Here is a 23717-nt window from a genome sequence, read left to right as displayed (position 1 = left end):
GTGCTGTAAAACTGCTGATAGGCCAGAGTCGAGGTGAACTTGTCTGATATGATATGATATGGCATTTATAACGCGCCTATACATAAGTGTTTCAAGGTGTGACAATGCAAGGAAGGGGAAACAGGGAGGATAAAAAAGCAATCTTACTAGGCCTAGTGACATTCAGATTGCGCAAGTGCGGAGGAGATGGGGGAGAAGTGCCGAGGGGGGAGGGTGGATAAGTGCAGGACAAGGAAACAACAATTAATGCAAATGATAGAAGTGCAGAAAGCAAGTGTTTAATAAGTGCACAAGTGGGGATTGTAGGGTTACAGATGCAGACCACAAGTGCAGGGGGTGCCAAGAGGCCGTGCAGTTTTGCAGATGGACAGGCAGACACCTGGGTCCAAATTCAGAGGGTTGCTAGGTGACCAGTGCGTGTATCAGACAGGAACTCAGCAGGGGAAAGTAAGAGAGAAGGCAGAAGCAAAGATGAAGGTTGTCAGGTGCTTCCGGAACCAGAGATGGTTCTCCTCAGGCTTCTGAGAGACTGTTCCAAATGGAGGCGCCAGAAAGACATCTGCCCCCAACTCGTTGCTTGGAGAAGCGACTGACCCTCAAGGAGTTGGAGATGGAGGAGCGAAGAGCTTGAGAGGAAGATATTTCACTAGAGAGAGTTGGAGGTATTGTGGCCCCAGAAAGCCTTGTGGACAATGCAGAGAGTCTTGAACTTGATCCTTGCCACCACTGGGAGCCAATGAAGAGATTTCAGTGCTGGAGAGATGCAGTCCCTGGGTTTGAGGTGAAGCTCATGTCTTGCAGTCCGGTTCTGGATGAGTTGTAGAGGACGGAGAGTAGAGGTAGGTAGATATAGAAATAGTTTTTTGCAATAGTCCAGCCTAGAGAGAAACAGAGCTCTGGAGACAGTGAGCTTTTGGGGGAAAGTAAGGAGAGGAAGAATACATCTGAGGAGTTGCAGCTGGTAGTTTGACTTCTTAGAGATATCACAGATTTGAGGAGAGAAGGAGGGTGTGGAGTTGAAGATGATCCCAAGGTTATTAGCCTCAAATGTAGGAGCAGGAAGAGGGCCCCGAGTGGACTGCCAGTGAGAGGAAAGGAAGGTGCTGGTCAGTCAATGTACAGGATCTCAGGCTTACTGGCATTACGGCAGAGATCATTGGTGCCACACCACTCCTGGTTGGCAGACATTCAGTCCGGGATGAGAGAGGGAGAAGAATTGGTTGAGGGGAGCCTGAAAGCGAGCTGAGTGTCATCCGCATAGCAGTGAAAGTTGGAGCAGAGTGCAGTTATGTGGTGGGTGAGAGGTGCCAGGTATTGGTTGAAAAGCCAAGGAGAAAGATTAGACTCCCGGGCAACACCGCAGGTAGAGAAAGAGATAGAGGAGAAAAATGACCCAAGTTGGACCTGGGAGGTTTGGTCAGAGAGAAAGAATGTCAGCCAGGCCAGGGCCTGATCAGCGATACCTAGTTTATCACGGAGCCAGTTGAGCAGGATGGCATGATTGACAGTATCAAAAGCAGAAGAGAGATTGAGGAGGATGAGGACAGAAGGTTGGTTAGTGTCATGGTGTGAGAGCAGGTCTTCACACATGTTCAGGAGAGCAGTTTCCATGCCTCTGACCACTGTAAAGCAAGGCTGATGGTCATGGAGACAACCAACAGATTCAGTGTGAAGGTTAAGTTGAGAAGTAGCCAGCTTTTCCAAGAGTTTTCCCAGAAAAGGAGTAATGGAGATCGGGGGATAGCCGGACCGGAGGAGTCGGCTGAGGGTTTCTTGAGAAGAGGGTGCACCAGGGAGTGCTTCCTGGGGAAGAAAAGGTTCCAGTGGTGAAAGAGTGGTAGCAGAAGTCGGCCAAGGCTGGAGCAAGGGTGTCAATGTGGTCCTTAATGGATTAACAGGGAAGAACCTGTTTTGACAAGACTTTCTTAGATCAAACTTTTCTAGAAACATTGTTGGTGGTGAACAAAGGTAAGCGATTGAAGGGAGGAGGAGAGACGGCCACAGGAAGGCCAGCAGTAAAGAAAAAAGTAGAGGAAGGAGGTGAGGAAGAGAGGGTGGACAGGATGTCCTGGGTATTAGAGATGAAATGTGAAGCCAAGGCAGTGCAGAGGGCATGTGAGGGAACAGGAGAGGTCGAGACTGCAGCAGCATCGACCAGCTCCTTGCATATTTTCAAGAGTTTGGCCGAGTTTCTAGATGCCGCAGAGACACGAACTTGGATGTGAGCTCTCTTCTTAGAGTGGACAGAGAGTTGGTACTGCCTTTGGAGGAGGCAGCAGGTCAGTTTATCAGAAGGTAAACATGATGACTGCCATTTCCTCTCAGCACCCTACATTTGCGTTTAAGGGTGACGGGGTCTAAGTTGTACTAAGAGTTGCAATTGGCTTCAAGCGGATCCACATGACAGGGGTAAGTACATCATGAGTGTCGGAGATAGAGAATGGAGTTTGGAAATGGCTGTGTCAGGATGTGAGTCAGTCAGAGGTGCAGTAGGGGGAGAGAAAGTGGTGGGGAAAGCCTCAACTGCCACTCACTTCATGGGTCGGATGACCGAGAAGGTGGGTGGTAGTGCTTGAGTTGGCTTGGCCTGAGGAGTAGAGTGAGAGGATGAGAGGAGAGGAGAAAGTGGCCACTCCAGGAGAGAGGAGTGGTGAGAGGGTTAGAGGGGGGGGAGGTCTGAGGAAATGAGAACATCCAAGTTGAGCCCTGCAGAGTGAGGTGAGCCAGAGGGAAGAAGAGAGAAAGAGAATACTAGCGGTTGCGAAAGAGTCCAGAAGAAGGACAGGTAGCATCCAGGCGGATGTTGTGTTCTCTGTGGAGGAGGAGTTTAGTGGCAATGTTTTGGTTATTATGTTATTTACAGGGACATCTATGTTCTCAAACCTTTTTATGAAGGACCTAGAAAGGCTCTCCCATTTGTCTGAGTGGAATTTCCAGGCTTGAACCACTTGCACTTTTGCCTGATGGGACTGTTTCTTGCTGCCACTGTGCAGGATTGTCATCTGGCAAGGTTATAGAAGCCCTGACTGTTTACGTGTATCAAATTAATAAAAGGATGCTGGTAAATGCATCTCAGAACGGCTAATCTTCTAATCAGATTCCCCTTTCAAAAGCACCATGCCAAAAGCATATCTTACACCTTATGCTAGATCTGTAGCCTGTCAGTAGTGCAGAGCAGGTTCACATGCTGCATTTAAGATATGCACCTCTGTTCTATAAACTACAAAATTATGAGAATGGTATCCTGGTGGCACATTAAGCTGTAAATATCAGCCTTAACTGTTGCAATTACTTGTTATCACGAAAAGGAATGTGCCCTGCAACACCAGGCTCCTCGCTTCACTTATTCATCACAGCCAAGTCATCAGCAGGCCTCCAACCCCACCAAGCCCACCATGGGTAATAGCACCCAGTCCAACACCCATGAATTCCGCAATAGAAGGTGCCCGCAGACCACCAACCATAAAACCAGTGATCATAAAAGATCTGAACGAACACAACCATTTCACCTTATCCCATAATGACACACTTCGTAGTACGAGATACAGGGAGGAATACATTATAGTCCAAAGCAAGGGTGGAAGCCTTGGAGGTGGAGAGTGTGATATGAACCGAGAAAAGAATTTGTGGGTCAGCATGATCGTTTTCCGCCCCCTTTGTCTGTCCCGAGTTTCCCAGGTGCATGCCATAATGATAAAGTAGCATTATCTTGCAAATAGTAACTGTAACAGCAACTTACGAGGAGCATGTCTTTCAGCCCCTGGAGAGAGGAGCCCAGCTGACCCCAAGGGATGGAAGACAGACGGACGAGGCTGGGACCAATCACAGCCCGGCATACCCCTTGGAACAGGTGCATGTATAGGGTCTCACTAACCATCTATATAGGTGTTTAGCAATGAGATGATAATGTGTTGCCTTATAATCTTCTGCTTGTACTAATTTTTGGTAGAACCTTCTTGAGGAGAAGAGTTTGTTGCTTGCACCCTTATTTTTGTGCGATTAAAACTCGTAATCCTTGCAAGAAATATCTTGGCCTTTTTTCCCCTATAGGTTGTATTTTTTCAGGCATAGCGTACAGGTGCACGCATTCAATTGGTGACCCCGATGATCCCTGCACCCTCTGTACTGCAGGTGTCCAGCCAGCCTCTCCAGAAGTGCCACACCCACCTACAGCGAAAAGCCCCAAAAACGTGTACAGCAGCCGTCTTTGCAGAATCCTGTCTGCTCTTTGGAGCAGGGTGCAGCCTCAAGAAGAAGTGCAGGTGGGTGTTGTTGGAACCCTGTGAAAAGAGGAGTTTGAGTGAATATGTGCATGTGAATATAGCCTTTCAAGGGATAACAAATAGGGGACAGATGTCTTTGGAAGGGTGAACAGTGTGAACACTCACAGATTGAAATTGGGAGTGTGGCATGCATGTGGCCTGTTCTGTTTTTTTAAAAAATTCTTTTCTTAAGGAGAATAATATGGAAAGGAAAATGGAAAGGTAGGAAGCCTCCCCGAGTGAGGGGAGTAGGTGGCACCACAAACAAAAGAGGAAATACATCGCAGCCCTGTATAATTAGAGGGCTCGGACATAGTAGTGATTTTTATTTTTATTTTAGCTTGTTATTTTAGTTTGTTTTATTAGTGTATTTATTGTGTTGGGAAGGGGGCCCAGAAGGTGCGTTGCGTGGCATGTAGTGTGTGTGTGAGGTGTGTAGTTGTGTTTGTGAGGAGTGTGGCTTGTGCGTGTAAAAGAGCAAATGGAAGAAAATGGGGTTTTGGAAACTGTGACACTGTGTAGCACATTAGCACAGGCATAGTACCACCAATAAGCACACGACATACGCGACCATGGGGGGAGAAACGCCAATAGAACAAATTTGAACTGTGACAGGATCAAGAAACATCACAAACAATGGGTGACTGAGATTAGGGCATGGGGGCTGCCCCGCTCATGGCCAGAGCAGGGCTCCTATGACAGAAGTATGCTGGAATAAAAAGTGATACAATTACAAAACAGAAGGGAAATATTGAACCTGTGTAAGATGTACGAGGGTACAGAGGAGCGTGAGGGGAAGGTAGCGACATGCAATGATAGCATAGGCGCATAGGCGCAGGCCCCATCAAAGATGGGAAGGAATTGATGGGACATAAGGGAATCTATCCTTTAGCAGCTTGTCCCACAACAAGATACACAAACGCAACATATGTATCAACAAGTTCCAATATATCAACCCCAGTTACAGCCCTGCCACAGCCATATGTCTCCCCTCCAGATGTCGCAGCACAGGCATATGTTAATTCAAGAGACCTAGAAATAGCACGGGAATCGACCCGCACAGAACTGTGCTTGTAGAGCGTGAGGGTTATGTCAATGTTGGTTATCAGAGGGGAGACGAAGATGAGTGGAGCATGTTCAATGAAGTTGAGGATGGGGAGGCAGAGCAAGCCCCTCAGTGCACCCCTACAGTAGAGAGTTTATGGGACGGCAGGTGAAGAGAGAGGTTTGGCCAGATGGCATTGGCAAGGATAAAGGGAACTGTGACGAAGGGCGCAAGGAGCAAACTGAAAATGAAATGCCCCTAATGCTCAAAGGCACAGGGAGGCTGCACTATGTGCCATGGCACAGATGGACAAAAACAACCTGATAAAGGTGCTTTCGACCCTTACGGCAGGCGCAGGGAAATGGATATATATATAGCTTCGAAAAGCAAACAGTGTGAGTACCCCTAGGAATAGAAGACATGAAAAGCGTGTTGGTTGCCACTGCCAGGTATCAGGCTGCTGATGTGTGGTTTAAAGTGGGGTAAACAGGAGTAAACCTCAGAAAAGATGTTCACGGTGGAGCATCCTTCAATAAGATTAGAGCGAAGGGGTGGGATATGATTCAGCGAGCATTCCCAGACACACTAGATTTACAGTCCAGTATGCAATGTACAATAGGGGATGATGAGGATGCCACTCAATTTATTCTTAAGGTCCAAGAGATGTGGAGGGCAGAAAAAGGGAATGCATGGGATCAGACAATAACCTTTTTCTATTTTATAGTAAAACAAGGCTTCTCCAAAGAGGTCCAAAAGGCGCTAGACGAAATGGTGGCGGTGGAGTCAAAGGGGTGGCCTGAAATTCAACTCATAATAGTGCATCATTGTAGGAGAATACAAGAGCGCGAGAAGAAAATGCATCAGAGAGGACAGTCAGAGGAAGCCAAACTGGTACAAAACAAATGAACTAAAGTAGCAGTGGTGGCATTGGAACCAACGCCAATGTAGATAGAAGAGGGAGGTTAAACCCCTAGCTTTACAAATGCCAGAATAGCCATGGTGTGGGCTGAAGGAGAACAAGGACAGTGGGGCTGAAACCTGCCATACTGTGGCCCACAGTGACAGGGAGGACAACAGCGAGGCAGAGGTGGTTTCAGAGGATCCAGAGGAGGAAGGTTTGGAGGAATGGAACCCAGAGGGTGAGGAATGGGGCAATGCTGGAACTGTGGAAAGTGGGGGCATTTCTCAAGGGAGTGCAGGAGCAGACAAGGAATGCAAAAGAGTTATAGCCAACATAACTATGGCGCAAACCCCAAGAGGCCCGTGAAGGGCCGACTCCCATAATGACCGCAATTCTGTATGAGATACACCAAGTTTATACTTAGCAGCTCCCGCAGATCCCATGCCCTCCCCCACTGCGACACCCCCAACAGGTGATGCAACACTACCCACCTACCAACACCTCCCAGCAGATAGGGAACACAAACGTTTTCGGCAGCGCACCTAATGGCACAGTGGCCCTATTCCAAGGCGCTACATTGGTGGGGGGGATCCTTTCTCATTTCTGGGGATAGAAACATATCCTTACTAGGGCAGCCCACAGAGAGCACTTGCGTTTCAATGCCAAGTGAAAATAACACTCAGTAGAGATAGGAAACAAACAATTCTTTATGGTAGATTCAGGCGCTGGGAAATCATGCTTCAGTGTAGGTGACTTCCCGCTATCTGGCAATACACTCGACATGCAGGAATTTTCTGGGGCTGTTTTAACAGTTCCATTTAAAAAATATTTAGATGTAAAGGTGGGAGGAAGAGTAGTACGCACTCCCTTACTGTATTCTGTGAGCTCTTCTGTCAAGTTGAAAATGACGATTTAATTCATTGACAAGGATATTGTCTGTGCCACACCAGGTATGTGCCCAATGAGGGCAATACTATTAATACACGCCATGGCACGGGACATAGTGGTGCCAAGTAGTCCCGTTTACCCAGGCATGTTCATATATGGCATAACAGTGCTTGTGCAAGCAGTACCGCAAATCACCAAAGCATGCTGGAGAGTGCCAACTGATTTCATTTTCCGCCCTATAGTGTGTGCAGAGCTAGAAGCAGGCACTATACTGTCCCTAGAGGTACAAGGATTGTTGAGGACAATGGCAATGACAGGGAGATAATACTTGAGATGTGCATCCCCAGTGATATTATGATGCAGTACAGAAGAGTGCAGAGCCCCCTAAAGACCGTTGTCACACCATCTCCCTTAATCCAGGCCAACTTTGGGTTTGTACCAACACAATTATGGACAACTAACCCACATTATGTAGGACTACTCAAAGAAGTGATATAATATGACATGATATGGCATTTATGACGCACCTGTACACAAGTGTTTCTAGTTTCTAAATGACCCTGGTACGCATCACACTAAAGAATGGAGCAGTATTACCCCAAGTAAAAGAATACACAGTATTAAGGGAGGCAGAAGAAGGAATAAAATACACAATATGGGCCTTACTGCACCATGGATAAATTGTACCCTCTACCTCATCATGTAACACACCCATATACCCTGTTAAAAAGGCGATGGGGGTTCATTGGAGAATGATCCAGGATCTCTGCTCCCTTAATGACGTAGTACAAAATGAATTTCCTTTAATTCATAACCCTGCCTCCATTGTTTGCAGCATCCCCAAAGAAGCAACACACTTAACAATGGTTGATTTAAAGAATGCCTTCTTGTCAATACCGTTACACCCAGACTCACAGTACCTCACAGCATTCACACATGGTGGAAAGCGCTATGAGCACACTCGTTTGCCCCAGGGGTATTGTGAGAGTCCTAGCATATTCAACGTGATTCTGTATGAAGACTTAGGTAACATCCATGTGCCCAGCACGGTCATCCAGTACTTGGATGACTTGTGTTAATTTGCAGTGACAGTGAGCAAAACTGCTTCAAAGATTCTATTACCCTACTGCAACTGTTATCCCACAAAGGGCACAAGGTTGACAAGGCCTTAACAAGGCGAAGCTCCAATACTGCCAACTTGAGGTACTCTACTTAGGACAGCTCATTTCAGCAGGCAGCAAAATAATCATACTAGACAGGGCAGCAAATATGCTCACCACGCCCTAGCCAGTTACAGTAAAAGACATGCAGACATTCCTGGGGTTAGGCAACTACTGCAGGGAATTCTGGACTATGCAGCATACACATGGCCGCTCTAACCGAGCCTCATGGAATCACAAAAGGGCAACCATAAACTAGAATGTACCACAGACATGGTACAAAATGTCAGTGACTTAAAAGAAGTAATTACCACAGTCCCAGTTTTCGGCATGAATTTTACATATTTTCACATTCGATGCTGACACAGAAGAGCACAATGGGCCATAAATCGCTGGCCTACTACAACAGTATGTTAGTTTCAGTGATGCAAGGACAGTTTGCATGCAAACAAGTTCTCGCTGCAGCTGCCTTTACCATAGAGAAAAGCTCCACAATTGTGACGGGATGCTCAGTGACATTGTATGTGGATCAATCAGTGTTTGCGATTTTAGAAAGATCTAAGTCTACCCTGACTGGCCCAGAGAGCATCGCATACAAGATTATCTTCTCTAGCCCAAACATCATGTAGTGCACTGCAAAACACTTAATCCCCCCACATTCCTAATGGAAGCGTGCACAGACGAAGACTTGCAGCAACATGACTATGTCACATGTGAAGGCGAAGAGGATAACATCCCCAAAGCAAAAGACAGTCCGCTAGATACCCTAAATACCCTAATTTCCGCATTGGCAGTGCCATCTGTTGTGGCAATTGTCAAATGAGCCACCTATACAAACAATACAGACTACATTTCTTTGGGATGTGGCAGCCGTAATGGCAGCATATCTCCCAGTGTCCCCACATGCTGAGTACGTTATCACTATCCATACGACACGAGCAGAGAAAGACTCATACACGGCACTGCCCACTCCACAAATAATAGAGCTTCATTGTAGAGCACCCCAGAAGGAGAAGGGCATTTGGCTCAAACGAGGGTGCACACACTCACCCACTGATCTCTTATGGAGGCAGCAGTGCAAAGGCAAAGTGGTAATGCCCTTTGAGTTCTTACAGATGGCATTTGAACAACTACACTACCCCTCTCACAGCTCGAAACAACACATTGCAGCAGACATCCATTGGACTGATTTATACCAAACCTCCAGGAACACCTCTCAACAATGGTCATACAGTGCACCACATGTCAGGTATTCAGCACTGGCATGACACTCTGCACATTGCAAGGCACTCTGCCTGCCGCATCGGTCCATTCCGCAAGTTCCATATCGACTACATGGACATGGGTGAGAGATGTAATGGAGCACAATATCTCGTTGTTGTAGTGTGCCCCTTCTCCGGTGGGTTGAGACTGGTCCTTGCGCACACTCAGATGCCAAATGTGCTGTCAAATTTCTGGTATATGAAGTATTCCCTCGATGGGGGGTGTGTGATGTTTTGAGGTCCGATTATGGCACCCACTTTGTCAATGAGCTCTTCAAGAGATCACAGCACTACTTGGAAGTTAACACCAGATGTGCTCAATTTACCACCACCAGGCAAATGGAATTGTGGAACGAATCAATGGTCTCCTCAAGAGTACACTCTCCAAACTTTGCACCACCCTAAAAAAGAACTGGGGGCATTGTCTGCCCCTAGCCCTGTTCAACTTCCGCAATCCACCAAGTAAAGACCATCACCTCTCAACATGTGAAATAATAACAGGCAGGCACATGCACACACCAATATCCCCAGTAAGGAGGGCATCAGATTCCCACAGAGCTGCTGCAGTGCTGGGCACAGAGTTCAAAGAATATTTGACAAATCTAAGACATGCGATGAAATTTGTCTCACGACAAATAGCACCACCTTGCCCAGACAGTACACTGGACACTGCAGAGCAACCTTCTGCAGACACTACCCCCATCCAACCATTGTTGCCGGGCAAGCTAGTACATGTCAGAAGCTTTGTGCACAAGTGGAACAACCCTAGGTTCCATGGCCCTTATGAAGTGGTGTTTTCCACCCCTCGCAGAAAAGGTGATAGGCTTTGATATTGGGTACAACTCTCCGATGTCTGTAGAGCACCCCCAAAATCATTGCCACAAGGAAACAACCAATCTACTTCATAATAGCATGGCGGCCCCGATGTACTATAAATGGGTGTGTGGCCAAAAAGCATACTTGCACACTCTGCACTACTAGTAGTATCAGAAGAACACGTGAAAGGGGGCACCAATTCCTGATAAAGCACCAACAGTTTCCTCAGCAGTAGAAGAACAGAATCCACTGCCACTGCCAGAATTTCATGTCTTACCTGGCAAGAGCAAATATGACAAACTCCGAAGAAAAAAGCGAGCATGAACTATCTATCAAAAGACTCATCCCCACTGCTTGAAGAAATAACCGTAGAATATCGACTGTTTAGCTCTGTAGATACTTTCTTTGCATCACTCTTATTACCCAATGTACAAGCATGAGCCAATGCTAAGTGGCTGTAGATTGTACGTTGAGAAGTGGTCCAGCTGGCGAATGACACTGAGCAAGGGTTCAACGTCATAAAGGTCGTTCTGGACATGCTGACGCAGTGGAAGGAGGCATGAGCAAAAAGATTGGGTATTCCTGTTGCACATTCGTACCTCCCAAAGATGCAGAAAATTGATTGTTGGCTCACATAGTGGCAGCAGTGCATGACCTGGGGGTGCACATGATATAAAAAGCTGGTATCCACGAAGGTGATTGGTTTAGTACAATGTTTGACTGGGCACCATCATGGCTAGGAGCTCTCGTGGTTCCTGTCATCGTGTTCATCCTGGTTCTTTTCTGCACATGCCAATTGAGTCTCTGCTGTTGTGCCAAATCAGTGCCCAGTAGGGCAATGATGATGCTTTCAATTGGCGTTTCCAAAGTACCTCATAAGTACCTCATAATACAAAAAAGATAGAAAAACTGGCCACCCTATCCCCCTCATGGACCCAATACCTTATGGAGATGAGGTAGATAGATCCACACCATTATTTTCCTCCCCCTCACCCTGAGAATTATAAAGAAGTGGGGGGAGATTTAGCAGGGGATGAGGGATGTAGCTACATGACATGTACTCCAGAAGATTATTTGCAAGCGGGAGAGAGCCTGCAGAATGTATGTAGGGCATGGATACCAATAATGGGAACACCACCACATGAAGCTGCAGTAACGGGAGAAAACAAATGCACATTTGCAGAGGTATCCGTTACTGTAGAAGTAACGGAAGGGGGGAATTGTTGGAAAGGAAATTAACCTTTCCCACCCCCCTAGACATTTTAGAATGAGGTGAGTCCCATAGATAGATGTGCTGTGTACCAGGGGGGAGCAGGCTGTGCTAAGAAACCCTGCACAAACACAATATTGAACAAATTGTAGACGTATAGGCCCTCATTAGGACCCAGGCATTAAGGGGTTTACGGTGCTGTAAACGGCGCCAACCCTTAACGCCTGATTCCAAGGTCCCTTTGCGGGATGGTGATTTTAACGCCTGCTTTTTGCAGGCGTTAAAACCCATGCCGCAAAGGGACCTTGGTGCTAATTACGGCACCGTAATTTACGGTACCGTAATTAGCGCCTTTCCCCATTCCCATTATGCCCTATGGGGCAAAAATGGGAATGGGGAAGGGGTCATTGGTGAATGGGGAATTACCACCCCACTCACCTTGGAATGGGGCGGTAATTCCGCCATCCACCATGGCGGAATCCTGACCTTAGCGGCATGGACCATGGTGCTATTAGCACCATGGTCCTCCGCCAAGGTCGTAATGAGGGCCATAGACTTAATGCGCGCATATAAAGGGACGCCATTTTGTAGTTATGGTAGACACAGTCATTCCTGCATGGCTGCGTGGTAAATGTCAGCTTGATATACAAACCTGAACAGGCCCAAGCGCTGATTGTGGAAGGACCTGTGTTGCTAATTCGCATAGAACGTCCCCTTTGTTCCTTAACTGTTGTTATCCCGAAAAGAAATGCACCTGCAAGGCCAAGAGACAACACCAGGCTCCTCACTTCGTACATTCATGGCCAAGTGGTCAGCAGGCCTCCAACCCCCACCCAGTCCATCATGGGTAATGGCACCCACAAATGAAACAGTCCAAGACCCCTCAATTCCGCGATGTAGGTGACCTCAGACTACCAACCATAAAACCAGTGATCATAAAAGCTCTGAATGAACACAACCATTTCAACTTATTCCATAATGACACACTTTGTAGTACGTGATACGCGATACAGGGAGGAATAAATTATGGCCTAAAACTAGGGTGGAAGCCTTGGGTGCAGAGAGTGCGATATGAACTGAGCAAAGAATGTGTGGGTCAGCATGATCCTGTTCCTCCCCCTGTGCCTGTCCCAAAGTTTCCCAGGTGCATGCCATAATGAAAGAGTAACATTATCTTGCAATTAGTAACTCTGTAATACCTTTAGTCCCTGGAGAGATGAGCCCAGCTGACCCCACAGGTTGGCAGACGGGCGGATGGACGGACGAGGCTGGGACCAATCGAAGCCTGGAATCCCTTATGGAACAGGCTTATGTATAAGGTCTCATCAACCAACCACGTGGGCTTTTACTGTAAAGAGGTGATTGCTTGCATCCTTATTTTTGTGTGATCAAAACTTGTTATCCTTGCAAGAAATCTCTTGATCTTTTTTCTCTAGCGGATCCTATTTTTTCTGACATGAGCGTGGAGGGGCATGCCTTCCCATCCTAGCTAAACCTCCCATTAGGGATCATCAGACCACCCTTTCTGAAACAGAACTATGCACAGAATTCTTGTAATACAAATATACAAAGACAGGTCTTTCACAACCTCACCTGAGGGCATTTTGTCACAGGGCTATGCCTAAAAATTGTATTTTGTAAGAGGGTGCGACTTTTGCAGGAGGTTAGGTGTTAAAAGCACCCCATGAAGACACTGCAGTGCAACAAAATTCAGTAAAAAGACTTTTACTTTTACTCAGACTCGACAGAAGGGGTCCACAAACTCACTTCAAAGTACTATAAATTAACCGCAGATATCATTTTTATTTTTTTTATTACTATGTATAATCCGCACCAGACCCGAGGGTATCAGGGCGCAAAAGGCAAAAAGAGGGTTGTTCAGCTTTGGTTACATTGCTGTAAAGAATCATACATTATATACACATTAGGGCCATGGAGCTGAACTCATCTCCCCCACGTACCACCTTTCTAGTAGCCATTGACCAAATGGTCCACCAAGCCCTCCACTGATGTCCCCAGGCATCCTTTTGAACCTCTATGCTCAAACACACTATACCCATTTAAAATAAGCAATTCACACGGCAACTGAGTCACATTCCAAACCGAGGAATGCTGCAACTTTTTATACAACTTAAACTTGAATAAACCATTCCTCTCCAATGCAGCCTTACACCACTTGGACACTAGGCTCTCTGGACACAAATGTTATGTTGCTATGCTTATACCGTGCCAAAGCCTGTGGACATCTCCTAACTGTCGATATAGGGCGCAGGGTATTTCAGTTCTGCATGCATGAACACAACAGCAAAGCTTTCTACCACTTTCCCTCTCTCACACCTAACCTAACCTACTCTCTTCTCTTTCAGATCCACCATTTCCTGGAGACCAGGAAAATGGTTGTGGTACACATGTGAATGGTACCACAATGGGTGTGGTCCAAATACTAATAGCATAACATGACATTGTTGACATCTGAACTGGCATTCGAAAGGCCAGAAAATCATTAGAGCTTTCCAATAAGGAGAGCTTTACAACCAAAGTAGCATGGTAGCTCAAAATGTTGTGTGCCTCCTGCAAAAATATGTGTTATCCTGCATGTCAGAATTTTAGATTTGGTCTGCTTGGACTGATAACTTCAAACTTTATAGGTGCAATTGCATTTGGTAAGATTAAAACCTATTATGCATATACCTATGAACCACCTATTTTTTAGATACAGGAAGAAATGTGAATGGCGTAAATACACAAAATATAAGTGTTTGTAGATCTTTACTATTGTTGGAAAAGTAACTTTCAACCACTTTCTAATGCCATGATGCACATTGCATTACACATATTACATACAATATACCACCAAAATACCTGAACGTTTCAGTTTCAGTTTATTTATCTATAAAGCATATTCACCTAAGCGCAGTTTATAATCACAATATGATACAATATTAAATTGTAAGTAACAGATTAACAAATTGACATTTAGGCTAAAAAGGACATGAAAGAAGATTTCCAATGAGAATGAAAGCGAGAAAGGGATTATGACGATTGAATAGAGATAGAGAGGGAGTTCCAAAGCTTAGGAGCCAGAAGATCAACAGAGCCAAAATAAGATTGGGCACAAAGTGGTTTAGGTAGAGTGAGCAGAAAAAGGAATATGGACTGGACCGAGCAGGGCAGAGAGTAGAATGATATAAGAGAGTAGAGATAAGGTGGTGCAGGACCATGTATGCATTTGAAAGTTCAGCAAAAAAATTGAAAAAGGTGGTGAGATTCAAAAGAAATCCAGGATAAGAAACGGAGAGCAGAAGAGATTGAAGAAACGGGAGGGAAGAGATAGGATAAGTCAGATTAAATGCATATAAATAGAGTAGAGAGGAGCCAAATGATAAGTTGGAAGGCCAATCAGAAGAGTAGAGCAATAGAAGAGATGAGAGAACACAAGAGCAGAAACAACAATCTTAGTGGCAGAGATGGAAAGAACAGATTGGATTTGCAGAAGTTAAATAGTTGGAAACAGTAGTCCAGAGAGATAGTGGATATATGAGAGGTCTAACTAAGGGAGGAATCAAATATCACTCTAAGTTTGCATAGAGAGGCAGGATATAGAAGATGAACAGGGGAACAGAAAAGAGGAAATAGGGGAGAAGTTTAGAAAGAGCAAGATGGAAAGAAGAGAAATTCTGTTTTACAATGGTTCTGTGTAAGTTGCTTAGGTGCTTTCATGCCTAAATAATTAGTAGACAGGTAGTAAGTGAAGAATGAAGATTGTCAGCGAAATTGAAAAATGAGAGAAAGATTTGTGAGTCTGCATAAAAATGAAAAGAAAAACCTAATTTAGCGATAAGAGCAGAAAGGGAGAGCTATATAGAGGAAACTGAAGGGGTCCAAGAACTGAGCCCTGCGGGACACCGAATTGAAAGGAGAGAGGAGGTGATCAAGTGCTAGTCCAAGGGATGCAGAATGAGCAGTAAGAAAGATATGAAGAAACCCAAGATAAGTCAGTGCTGGAAAAAAAGAGAGAAGAAAGAGTATGTAAGAGAGAGGGGTGACCTATGGTGCCAAAAGCCGCTGAAAAATCAAAGAGAACACGAATAGAAGCGGGTTTAGATGATGTGCAGAGAGTAGGGAGTTAGAGACATAAGGTAATGATGTTTCCGTTGACTGTCTAGAACTGAAGCCTCACTGATGAAGTGATAGTGTAAAAAGTCAGAAATCTGTGAATGCACCATTCGTTCAAAAAGTTTAGTGAGGAAGGGGGAAGAGGATTAGGGCGATAGAGGGAAGAGATGGGTCAAGAGAAGATTTTTTTTATAATTTTGATAATAACGTCATGTTTGAAGGCAGAAGGGAAGTTAGCAGTAGAGAGGGGGGAGTTTGGGAGTGTGTTAGATAAGAGATAAGAGAGGGAAAGATTTTAGGAATTAGAGCGGAAGGCAAAGGGTCTTCAGAAGAGGAGGTAGGAGGAGCCCGGTTGAGAAAAAAAGAGGTGTTAAAGTTGAAGAGAGAGAAGAAGGAAAAGAGAAGTTGAAAACTAGAGCGTGGGGAAGTGATCGGGTGGGATGGGGAATCTGAACAGGATGAAGAACAGAGGTGGAGAACTGTATTAGTGAAATAGTGAGCAAGATCAGATGAGGAGATAGAGCCTGAAAGGATGAAATACACCTTCCTACAAAGAAATGATTGGTTTCAAATTTAACTTGAAGTGTGGTGCGTACATTTATAGCCACATATTCTCTATAGACAAAAGTTTCATAATAAATGACAATAAAGCACACATTTTTCGTATTTACCATTTCTTATTATTCTCAAAAACATGTGATTTCACAACTATACTAAAGTTAAAGCTGTTGGATTTATTACCAATGTCTGATTTCTATTACACTGCACATGTTTTTTTTGTTTGTGACAGACATTGTGCCTCAGACAAGTCACATAACAGTAAACTCTTTGGCCTACATATGCAGCCCATTAGCTGTCCACAATTCAATGAAAGGTGACAAGAAAACCGAATTCTGAATCCTTCATCAAAACTGAGACTTTGAGTTGCTGACGTCCCCAATACCTACCTGTCCATCTCTGTGACTATCTTTTCTAGATCTTGTTCTCAACTTTTCTTACCTTCACCCAATTATTGATCAATATCACAGTCCAAAGTCATCATTTTTAAACTAGTTGTTCTCACCTGGGAGGAGGTTGGCTGGTTGCTCTGCACTTCGGAATACACTATGCCAGGAAATGAAGAAAAAAAAAGTGATTGCATGCAAGCCATGAAGTGAGAATACATCTGGACATCTTCATACAAAATTAGATTGAATCAATCTTCCCATACCAGGTTCCCCAGTCTGGATCTTTTCATTATTCGGTGGAGTGGACGCTCTTTGTAAAAAAAAAGAAATCATAGATTACTACAAATAAAAATAAGATTTATGTAGGGTTGGATGGAACACACAGATATTTTCCAATCACTGCTTTGTCACAGAAATGTCTCTCTATATTTATATGTTTAATCTCTTTGGGTGTTAAATCTATGGCTACATCACCTTAGGTGGGCGAGTCATCTATTTCAGCAGTAATCCAAGCTAGTTAACCAAATGGAGGTACTGATTTATTATTTTCATTAGTAATACCGAAGGAGCGAAGCAATTTTCCATCCATTTACCCTCAAAGTATGCTGCCTGGCATTTGAAGAAAAGCTGTAAATTGCTTGGCAAACCTTTATGATAATTATCGCTTCCCAGTGATTTAAAAGGTGGTCTATGCTGTGACAAATTGGATTATGCCTGGCAGGAGTACATGGATGAGTAAGGGTAAAATGGCACACTCAGAACTTGCACATCTGCAAACCAAAACACAATGCAATCATAAAAGTACAACAGGCACAGGCAAAAGATATACATCCTTTGTCTTTTGTGGTAATGTGGGCAGAGGGAAGGCTATACTCTCAGTACCACAGTCTAAAATAAAGGAAATGTCCAATCAAGGTTTCTATAAAAAAGATAAACACTTTGATAAACACACCATCTGCAAGTAGAACGAAAAGAGATTACTGTACAAAACTTGCCACAAAGGAAAGAACAGAAGACTGTAGAAAGTAGCACCCTGCGTATTGATCCAGGAGTGGTTGGAAAGGAACTACCATAAAAGGATATCTTGTCAAAAACAGGAGTGATCATGACCCGAGTCTCTAAAGCCCACTTGAACCATGGGGGAAGTTCAGTGACACAGTACCTGGATTAAGTTCTTGGTGGGCTGACGCATCTGATTCAGGTTCGAACAAGGATAGGAGCTGATCAGGCTCAGACATTCTCGTAGGATTGTGGGGTTCCTGGCAGCAAGCGGGCCTTGAGCAGGGTTATTGTGTGTGCTCTGTGCAGTCAAATAGTGGCAGATCAAGTGTTGCAGGTTGGGGTTATCCCAAGAATGCTCTAATGTTGGTCAGGCCAAGTCAAGCTTTAGCCACAGGAATCGGTCGGCCAGTGATGCTCCAGCAGTTAAAGTCGGCAGGCAATGGTTGTGAAATGGTGATCGAGGGTGTGTTGATGTGCTATCAATGGGGAAGCAGTTCTCGGACTAGCATAGGGAAGCAATGGTTGTGATTCGGTGGAGTGACCCTCCAGAGATCTAGTTCAGCTTCTGGCCATTAAGAAAAAGCTTCAGGCCTGGCAAGTGACGTGCTTGGCAAGGACATGATTCCTTGTTGAGCTGAAGTAGAAATAGTGTAGTAGTTGAGCTGGTTAAAGGAACACAGACACCAGCAGCAGTGCTTTCCCTATCATTCAGAATGTGGGGAACACAGAGTGTTCATTTCGGTGTGGGTGAACAGGGAGCTGCAGCTAGTCTGGCCCTCAGGGTTTGCTATGAGGCCTTCTCAAAGAACTTGAGGACAGCATGCTCCAGTTCAGTGTCTGCTCCTTTGGCACAGAAGATCCATTGCAGAATGTTGGGCCTGGTCCACAGCACTGGTCACACCCAATGTTCCCTGGGAGTGGTTAGGGGAGATATCTTTGTTCTGTCTTGGATGGCTCCTTCTTCAACTCTGTCGGAAGGCTTTGGACAGTACAACTGTCCCGAAAGATGTCCAGGTGATAAACTTCAGAATGTCTCTTTGGCCTTAAAGGGTCCTTAAGGGACTGATGGGAAATCTGTTGAATGGGTGCAAGACTACTTCTTTTAAGGGCACACGTCATCAGGTCATTGGTTTAAAGCTAGCCTGTATTAGGGGACCAATCCCTGCTCCTGGCTGGAGTGTACTTTGCCCTTTTGATCTTGCACCCAGAGTGCTTTGCCCAACGGAAGTAGAGGATACAGAAAAGGGAAAGAGAGACAGTGAAAGCAAGATAGTGAAATGCTTCTTCCAGTGTTCAGAGTGCTCATGCCTATAATACTTCCACCCCCTTCGCTTGTATTGGCAACAGAGACCTTTGGATATGCAGCAGCCTGGTATGAGGCTACTCTTCCTGAATGGGTGTATCCTTTCATACCTTGGCCCAGGACAGCTGCCTGCTGTGCGTCTGTCTCTGGGGGAGAGGGTACCGACCGCCACAAAGAGAATCAAAGAGAAGCTTGGTCTTCTGTGTTTCTGTCCTCCCGTGTGGCAGGATCAACACGTTTGACCTGAATACAGAATCCCTTCAACAGCAGAGCTGAATTACAGGAGCTGATACAAGTGCAATATCATTTGAACTCGGGCATAGCTTATACCTAGAGATTACCCTGCCACCAGCATGGGCTATTTATGATCAAAGTAGTTTGGGTATAGGGGGCATATTTTAATTGTTGCCCCTGGGCTGCGGTGACTTTGTTGTCACTGCAGCGATTCAGTGGGGATCTTGCGACCTTTGAACCTGCTCTGCACCACAAGCAGAGCGGGTAATGAGGGTCAGGCTACTGATGCAGCAGATCAAAAGGGCACTATGCGTTTGGCATGGAGGTTGACATAGGGGAATCTGGTTAGCAGATTTCGCTTTTGGAGAAGGAATCACCTGCATCATGTACTACGAATCAAAAAAGCCAGGGCTTTGCTCGCTTGCCAGATGGCAATTCCTCACATATGCATATAGTTATGCCAGTCCCACTCAAACATCACTCTTTCCAAGCACCAGGAGTTATTTAATGAAATATCTATCTTTTAAATGGTAAAAGGTCCAGAAGTTGGTCAGGTGAATTAAAGAGAGTTCAGTAGGAGAGGAAATGTTTACAGGTTTTGAACTGCATAACGTATGGACACATACATATGAATAAATCAAAAAAATAGTCATGGGTGCACCTCTATGAGAACTAACACGGCAAAAATGGCCTGTTCTACGGGATGATACCCACTCTAGAGCCTGCAGCCACATTATAGCTCACTGTACCTTTCACAGATGGGAAAATATCCATTTGCATATCAGTCTTTGTTCCGCCCACTTGTGCAGTCCAGCCTCGAAATGTTATGACAATTCCCTTCTGAACAAGAGTACAAACAGCAACCCCATACACATGTTTCAGCCTTGTTGGGCATCATCAGTTAGGTGGAACTGTGCCTCTAAGAGCACAGTGAGCAAGGGGTCCACGTCTGGATGACCCTAGGACACTTAGGGTGACTAAACCAAAGGCCCTTGAAAAAATAATAAAATTAGTCATGGGCGCCCATCTATGAGAATGAACATGGTAAAAATGGCAATGGCCTGTTATATGGGATGGCACCCACTCTAGAGTCCACAGCCACATGTTAGCTCACTCTACCTTTCACAGATGGGAAAATACCCATTTGCATATTAGTCTTTGTCCCGCCCACATGGGCAGTCCATCACCAAAATGTTATGGCAATTCACTTCTGAACAAGAATTCCAACAGCAACCCCATACATGTGTTTCAGCCTTGTTGGGCATCATCAGTTAGGTGGAGCTGTGCCTCTCCGAGCACAGTGAGCAAGGGGTCCACGTCTGGATGACCCTAGGACACTTAGGGTGACTAAACCGAAGGCCCTTGATAAAATAATAAAATTAGTCATGGGTGCCCCTCTATGAGAACGAACACGGCAAAAATGGCCTGTTCTACGGGATGGTACCCACCCTAGAGTCTGCAGCCACATTTTAGCTCACTGTACCTTTCACAGATGGGAAAATACCCATTTGCATATCAGTCTTTGTCCCGCCCACATGGGCAGTCCAGCCTCGAAATGCTATGGCAATTCCCTTGTGAATGGCTGCGGCCTAATCAGTTGCAGAGTGCAGAACCATGCGGATGACTGAAATGGGTCCAGGATCATGGCAGGCTGGGTGGATTTCTACCTGTTCCAAAGGTTTGCAGACATTTTCCACCTTACCTAGAGACTGACCACTGTGAGTCGTGTTATGCATGAAATGCCTGAAATCCCAGAGCTGCCTTACACTGTTTGTCCCCTTTCACAGGTGAACCATGCTTAAGGGTGTGAATCACATGGGGGTTGTGGTTTTCTTCCATTCACTGAACTTACCCTGGAACAATCCAAGGTGGACAGATTCACTCATGGGAATAAGCGATTGACAAAATACACAGGCATGTCTTAAACCTTCACTCTCTGACTATGAAGGCAGACCACCAAAGCAAACCACGTCAGGAAGCTCTGGCAGCCATCTCATACTTCCAATCTGTGCTAGAAAACAAGACAGAAGAAGTTAAGTTACATGTGTCCTCGATCGTGCAAGATATGTCCCACATCCGGAGAGGCTGAGGAAGGATGCAATACCCATTGCAGACACTTTGAATCAACAAATGACTGCCTTGCACAACCACACAAAAACACTGGAACAGGAAATTGAAGCTGTTGTGCGCAGGTCTTGAAGAAACAACATCTTCATGGTGGGTCGGGCATACCAGAATAAGACAAGAGTAATGTGACATGCTTCATTGAAAATGCTTTGCTGCAAAAGATGAGTGCTGGCAAGCAGGTGCAGGGATTACCAGTCAGAGAGATCACAATTTACGGATGAGTTGTCCACCTGTGATGGTGCCTCTATGTGTTCAAGGAGAATAACTCATCTGATGGGAGATTTTAAGACTGAGGAGTGATCCAGAGGGTGAGAAACACAATAGTATCACTAATAATATATGCGAAGTGAATAACTGCCCAACATCACTGTTCATTTTGGCGGGAGGTGCCCTGAATGACTAATGCTGAGCTGCAGAAGCCACAAAAAAGGAGTTCTTCGAGCCGATGGTGGCTGGGGGGGTGGTTATGGAATACACAAACGTAATAATGACAATGGTAAAGGTTGATGTTATGTAATACACCCTTCACTAACTATACCACAGCTGTGCCAGTGACATTCATAACCTTGGCACTGACATATGCCTTTTACAAACAAAGGCTCAATTTGGGCCTAAACCTGAAGAAGAAGTTGCACTCACTTTATTGGGGACAATATGAATATGTGATCTTAGGTAATAATGATTGTTTAAATGAAAGTTCTGCACCGCTGAAATTTGGTTTGGCAGGGAGGGATCTAGAGAAGGGGGGGAGCATTACATCTACCTGAGGAAGGGGAGGCAATAGGTGCCACAATTCAAATGCCATTAAAACACATGAAAAGCATAATACTATAAACGAGATAGCTGACATTGAAGGTGTGTAGGCATATAGGTGGGACTAGATGTTGTGAATGAAATTGAATGCTTGCCCGGATATTAAGACTTGACAAGGTAGATGATGATAAAGTGGCAACTAAATAGGTGAGAAGTGAATTTAGGTAATCCTACTCCAGAGACTCCTACTCCAGAGAATCCTACTCCAGAGACTCCTACTCCGGAGAATCCAACTCCAGGAGATGCATTTGTCAGAAGATAAGTTGGATAGGGAAGGTTGGATTGTAGGACTCATGCATATATATTGACAGTGGTGAAGTGTGTATGGTGAACTCATAAGCTTCCAATGTATATGCAGCACAGTTGCCTATAACTGTTATAGAAATGTGCACTCAGTACAGCAGACACATTTTTACCTGGCGTGGCAATGCTAATTGTGTATTATTAGATCTGAGGGTGAGCAGGTCATATTGTGTCAATGATTGTTTTAAGTAGACTACTTTATTTTTCTCATGACAAATTTAAAAATATCCCCTTCCTTCAACAAATGCACTAGTACATGTACACTAGTACATGTAATAGCTATTGTATCATGGTGGTTAAACCGGCCAGGCTACCTACAACCTTGTAATGAGGCCCAATGTGTGTTCCTAATATGAATGGGGTCTCCTCAATGGCCGTGACTACCACTTCTTGCCTCAGTCTATGTTTCCCTACTTTGATGTCGACTTCAGTGGCACATTCCACCGGTATCTCTTTCCCATTGAAATTGTGCACGGGCCTTCAATCTGTCTCAATTTCAACATGTCTGGTGGAAGTCTCCCTTCATTTATGCTATCCAATACATTCTTTGACATCGCAGTTGCCTGTGTCCACCATTACAAATACATTGCTTTGCATGTATTAGGTGCATAATACTTGTCTTCACACTCTTCAAGTATGAAAAGTGTAATGTGAGTTGTTGCTAATCTCAGGTCTTATTTTCTTTGGGCCTACCTTGCTAATTGTTAAATAAAGAAGCATGTGCAATGACATTTTTCAATCTCTCTGTTTCTTTTTCTACCGTGAGCATTCATTTGGATCTTTGACACTGATTGGCCCCCTTGTATAGCAGAGCCACCTGTGTTCTCACCCCATTGCTTTTCTGCTTATTCCACATTATTTTGATTTCCTTCACTTACATCGACTCTGCCGCACAACTGTTTTGTGTTTTCATTAGCATCATGCGGCAGAACATCTGCAGTTTGTGCTTAAAACTCACCTGGCTCTTGTACAATACCTGTCAATTCTGCCTCTTGGGACATCCGTGGCTCAAACTAATCCCCTGGGAACTCCCCTGCACGTGTCCTTTGGGGTATTTTCATTTATGTGGAAATATGAGCGCTATTTGAATTATCAGGCAATTAACACCTATCATCTGTTTTTCTGTTGTCACCTACCAAGTAATTCATGTTTGCTCCGTTTATTGCTGAGACATTCAGTGCAACATTAACCCTGTAATGGCCCACTTGGTCACTGGCTTCATTTGTTCAAAGGTATGTGTTTAATCTTTTTCATGTGCCATGTTCTTTTAAGATTGTCTTTGATCCTTTGGTCTTTGGGTTGCTCCTTTGCATTTTTCTTTTCTTCTG

The 23717-nt window shown here is 44.9% G+C and overlaps 1 protein-coding gene across 1 annotated transcript in view; it reads right to left on the bottom strand.

The window, feature by feature from the left end:
- The window catches only part of LOC138567827 (uncharacterized), a 251970-nt gene that overhangs the window by 24438 nt on the left and 203815 nt on the right, over nucleotides 1-23717 (bottom strand). The window contains exons 7-8 of the mRNA XM_069646326.1: nucleotides 16871-16917; nucleotides 16724-16764 (exon numbers count right to left, since the gene is read on the bottom strand). Of these exons, the coding sequence (XP_069502427.1) occupies nucleotides 16724-16764; nucleotides 16871-16917 (88 nt within the window). The remainder of the gene's footprint in view (nucleotides 1-16723; nucleotides 16765-16870; nucleotides 16918-23717) is intronic.

This window comes from Ambystoma mexicanum, chromosome 1p (assembly GCF_040938575.1).
Source record: "Ambystoma mexicanum isolate Mex_15411 chromosome 1p, UKY_AmexF1_1, whole genome shotgun sequence".
Lineage (NCBI taxonomy): Eukaryota > Metazoa > Chordata > Amphibia > Caudata > Ambystomatidae > Ambystoma > Ambystoma mexicanum.
This window is presented reverse-complemented; position numbering and strand designations above follow the sequence as displayed.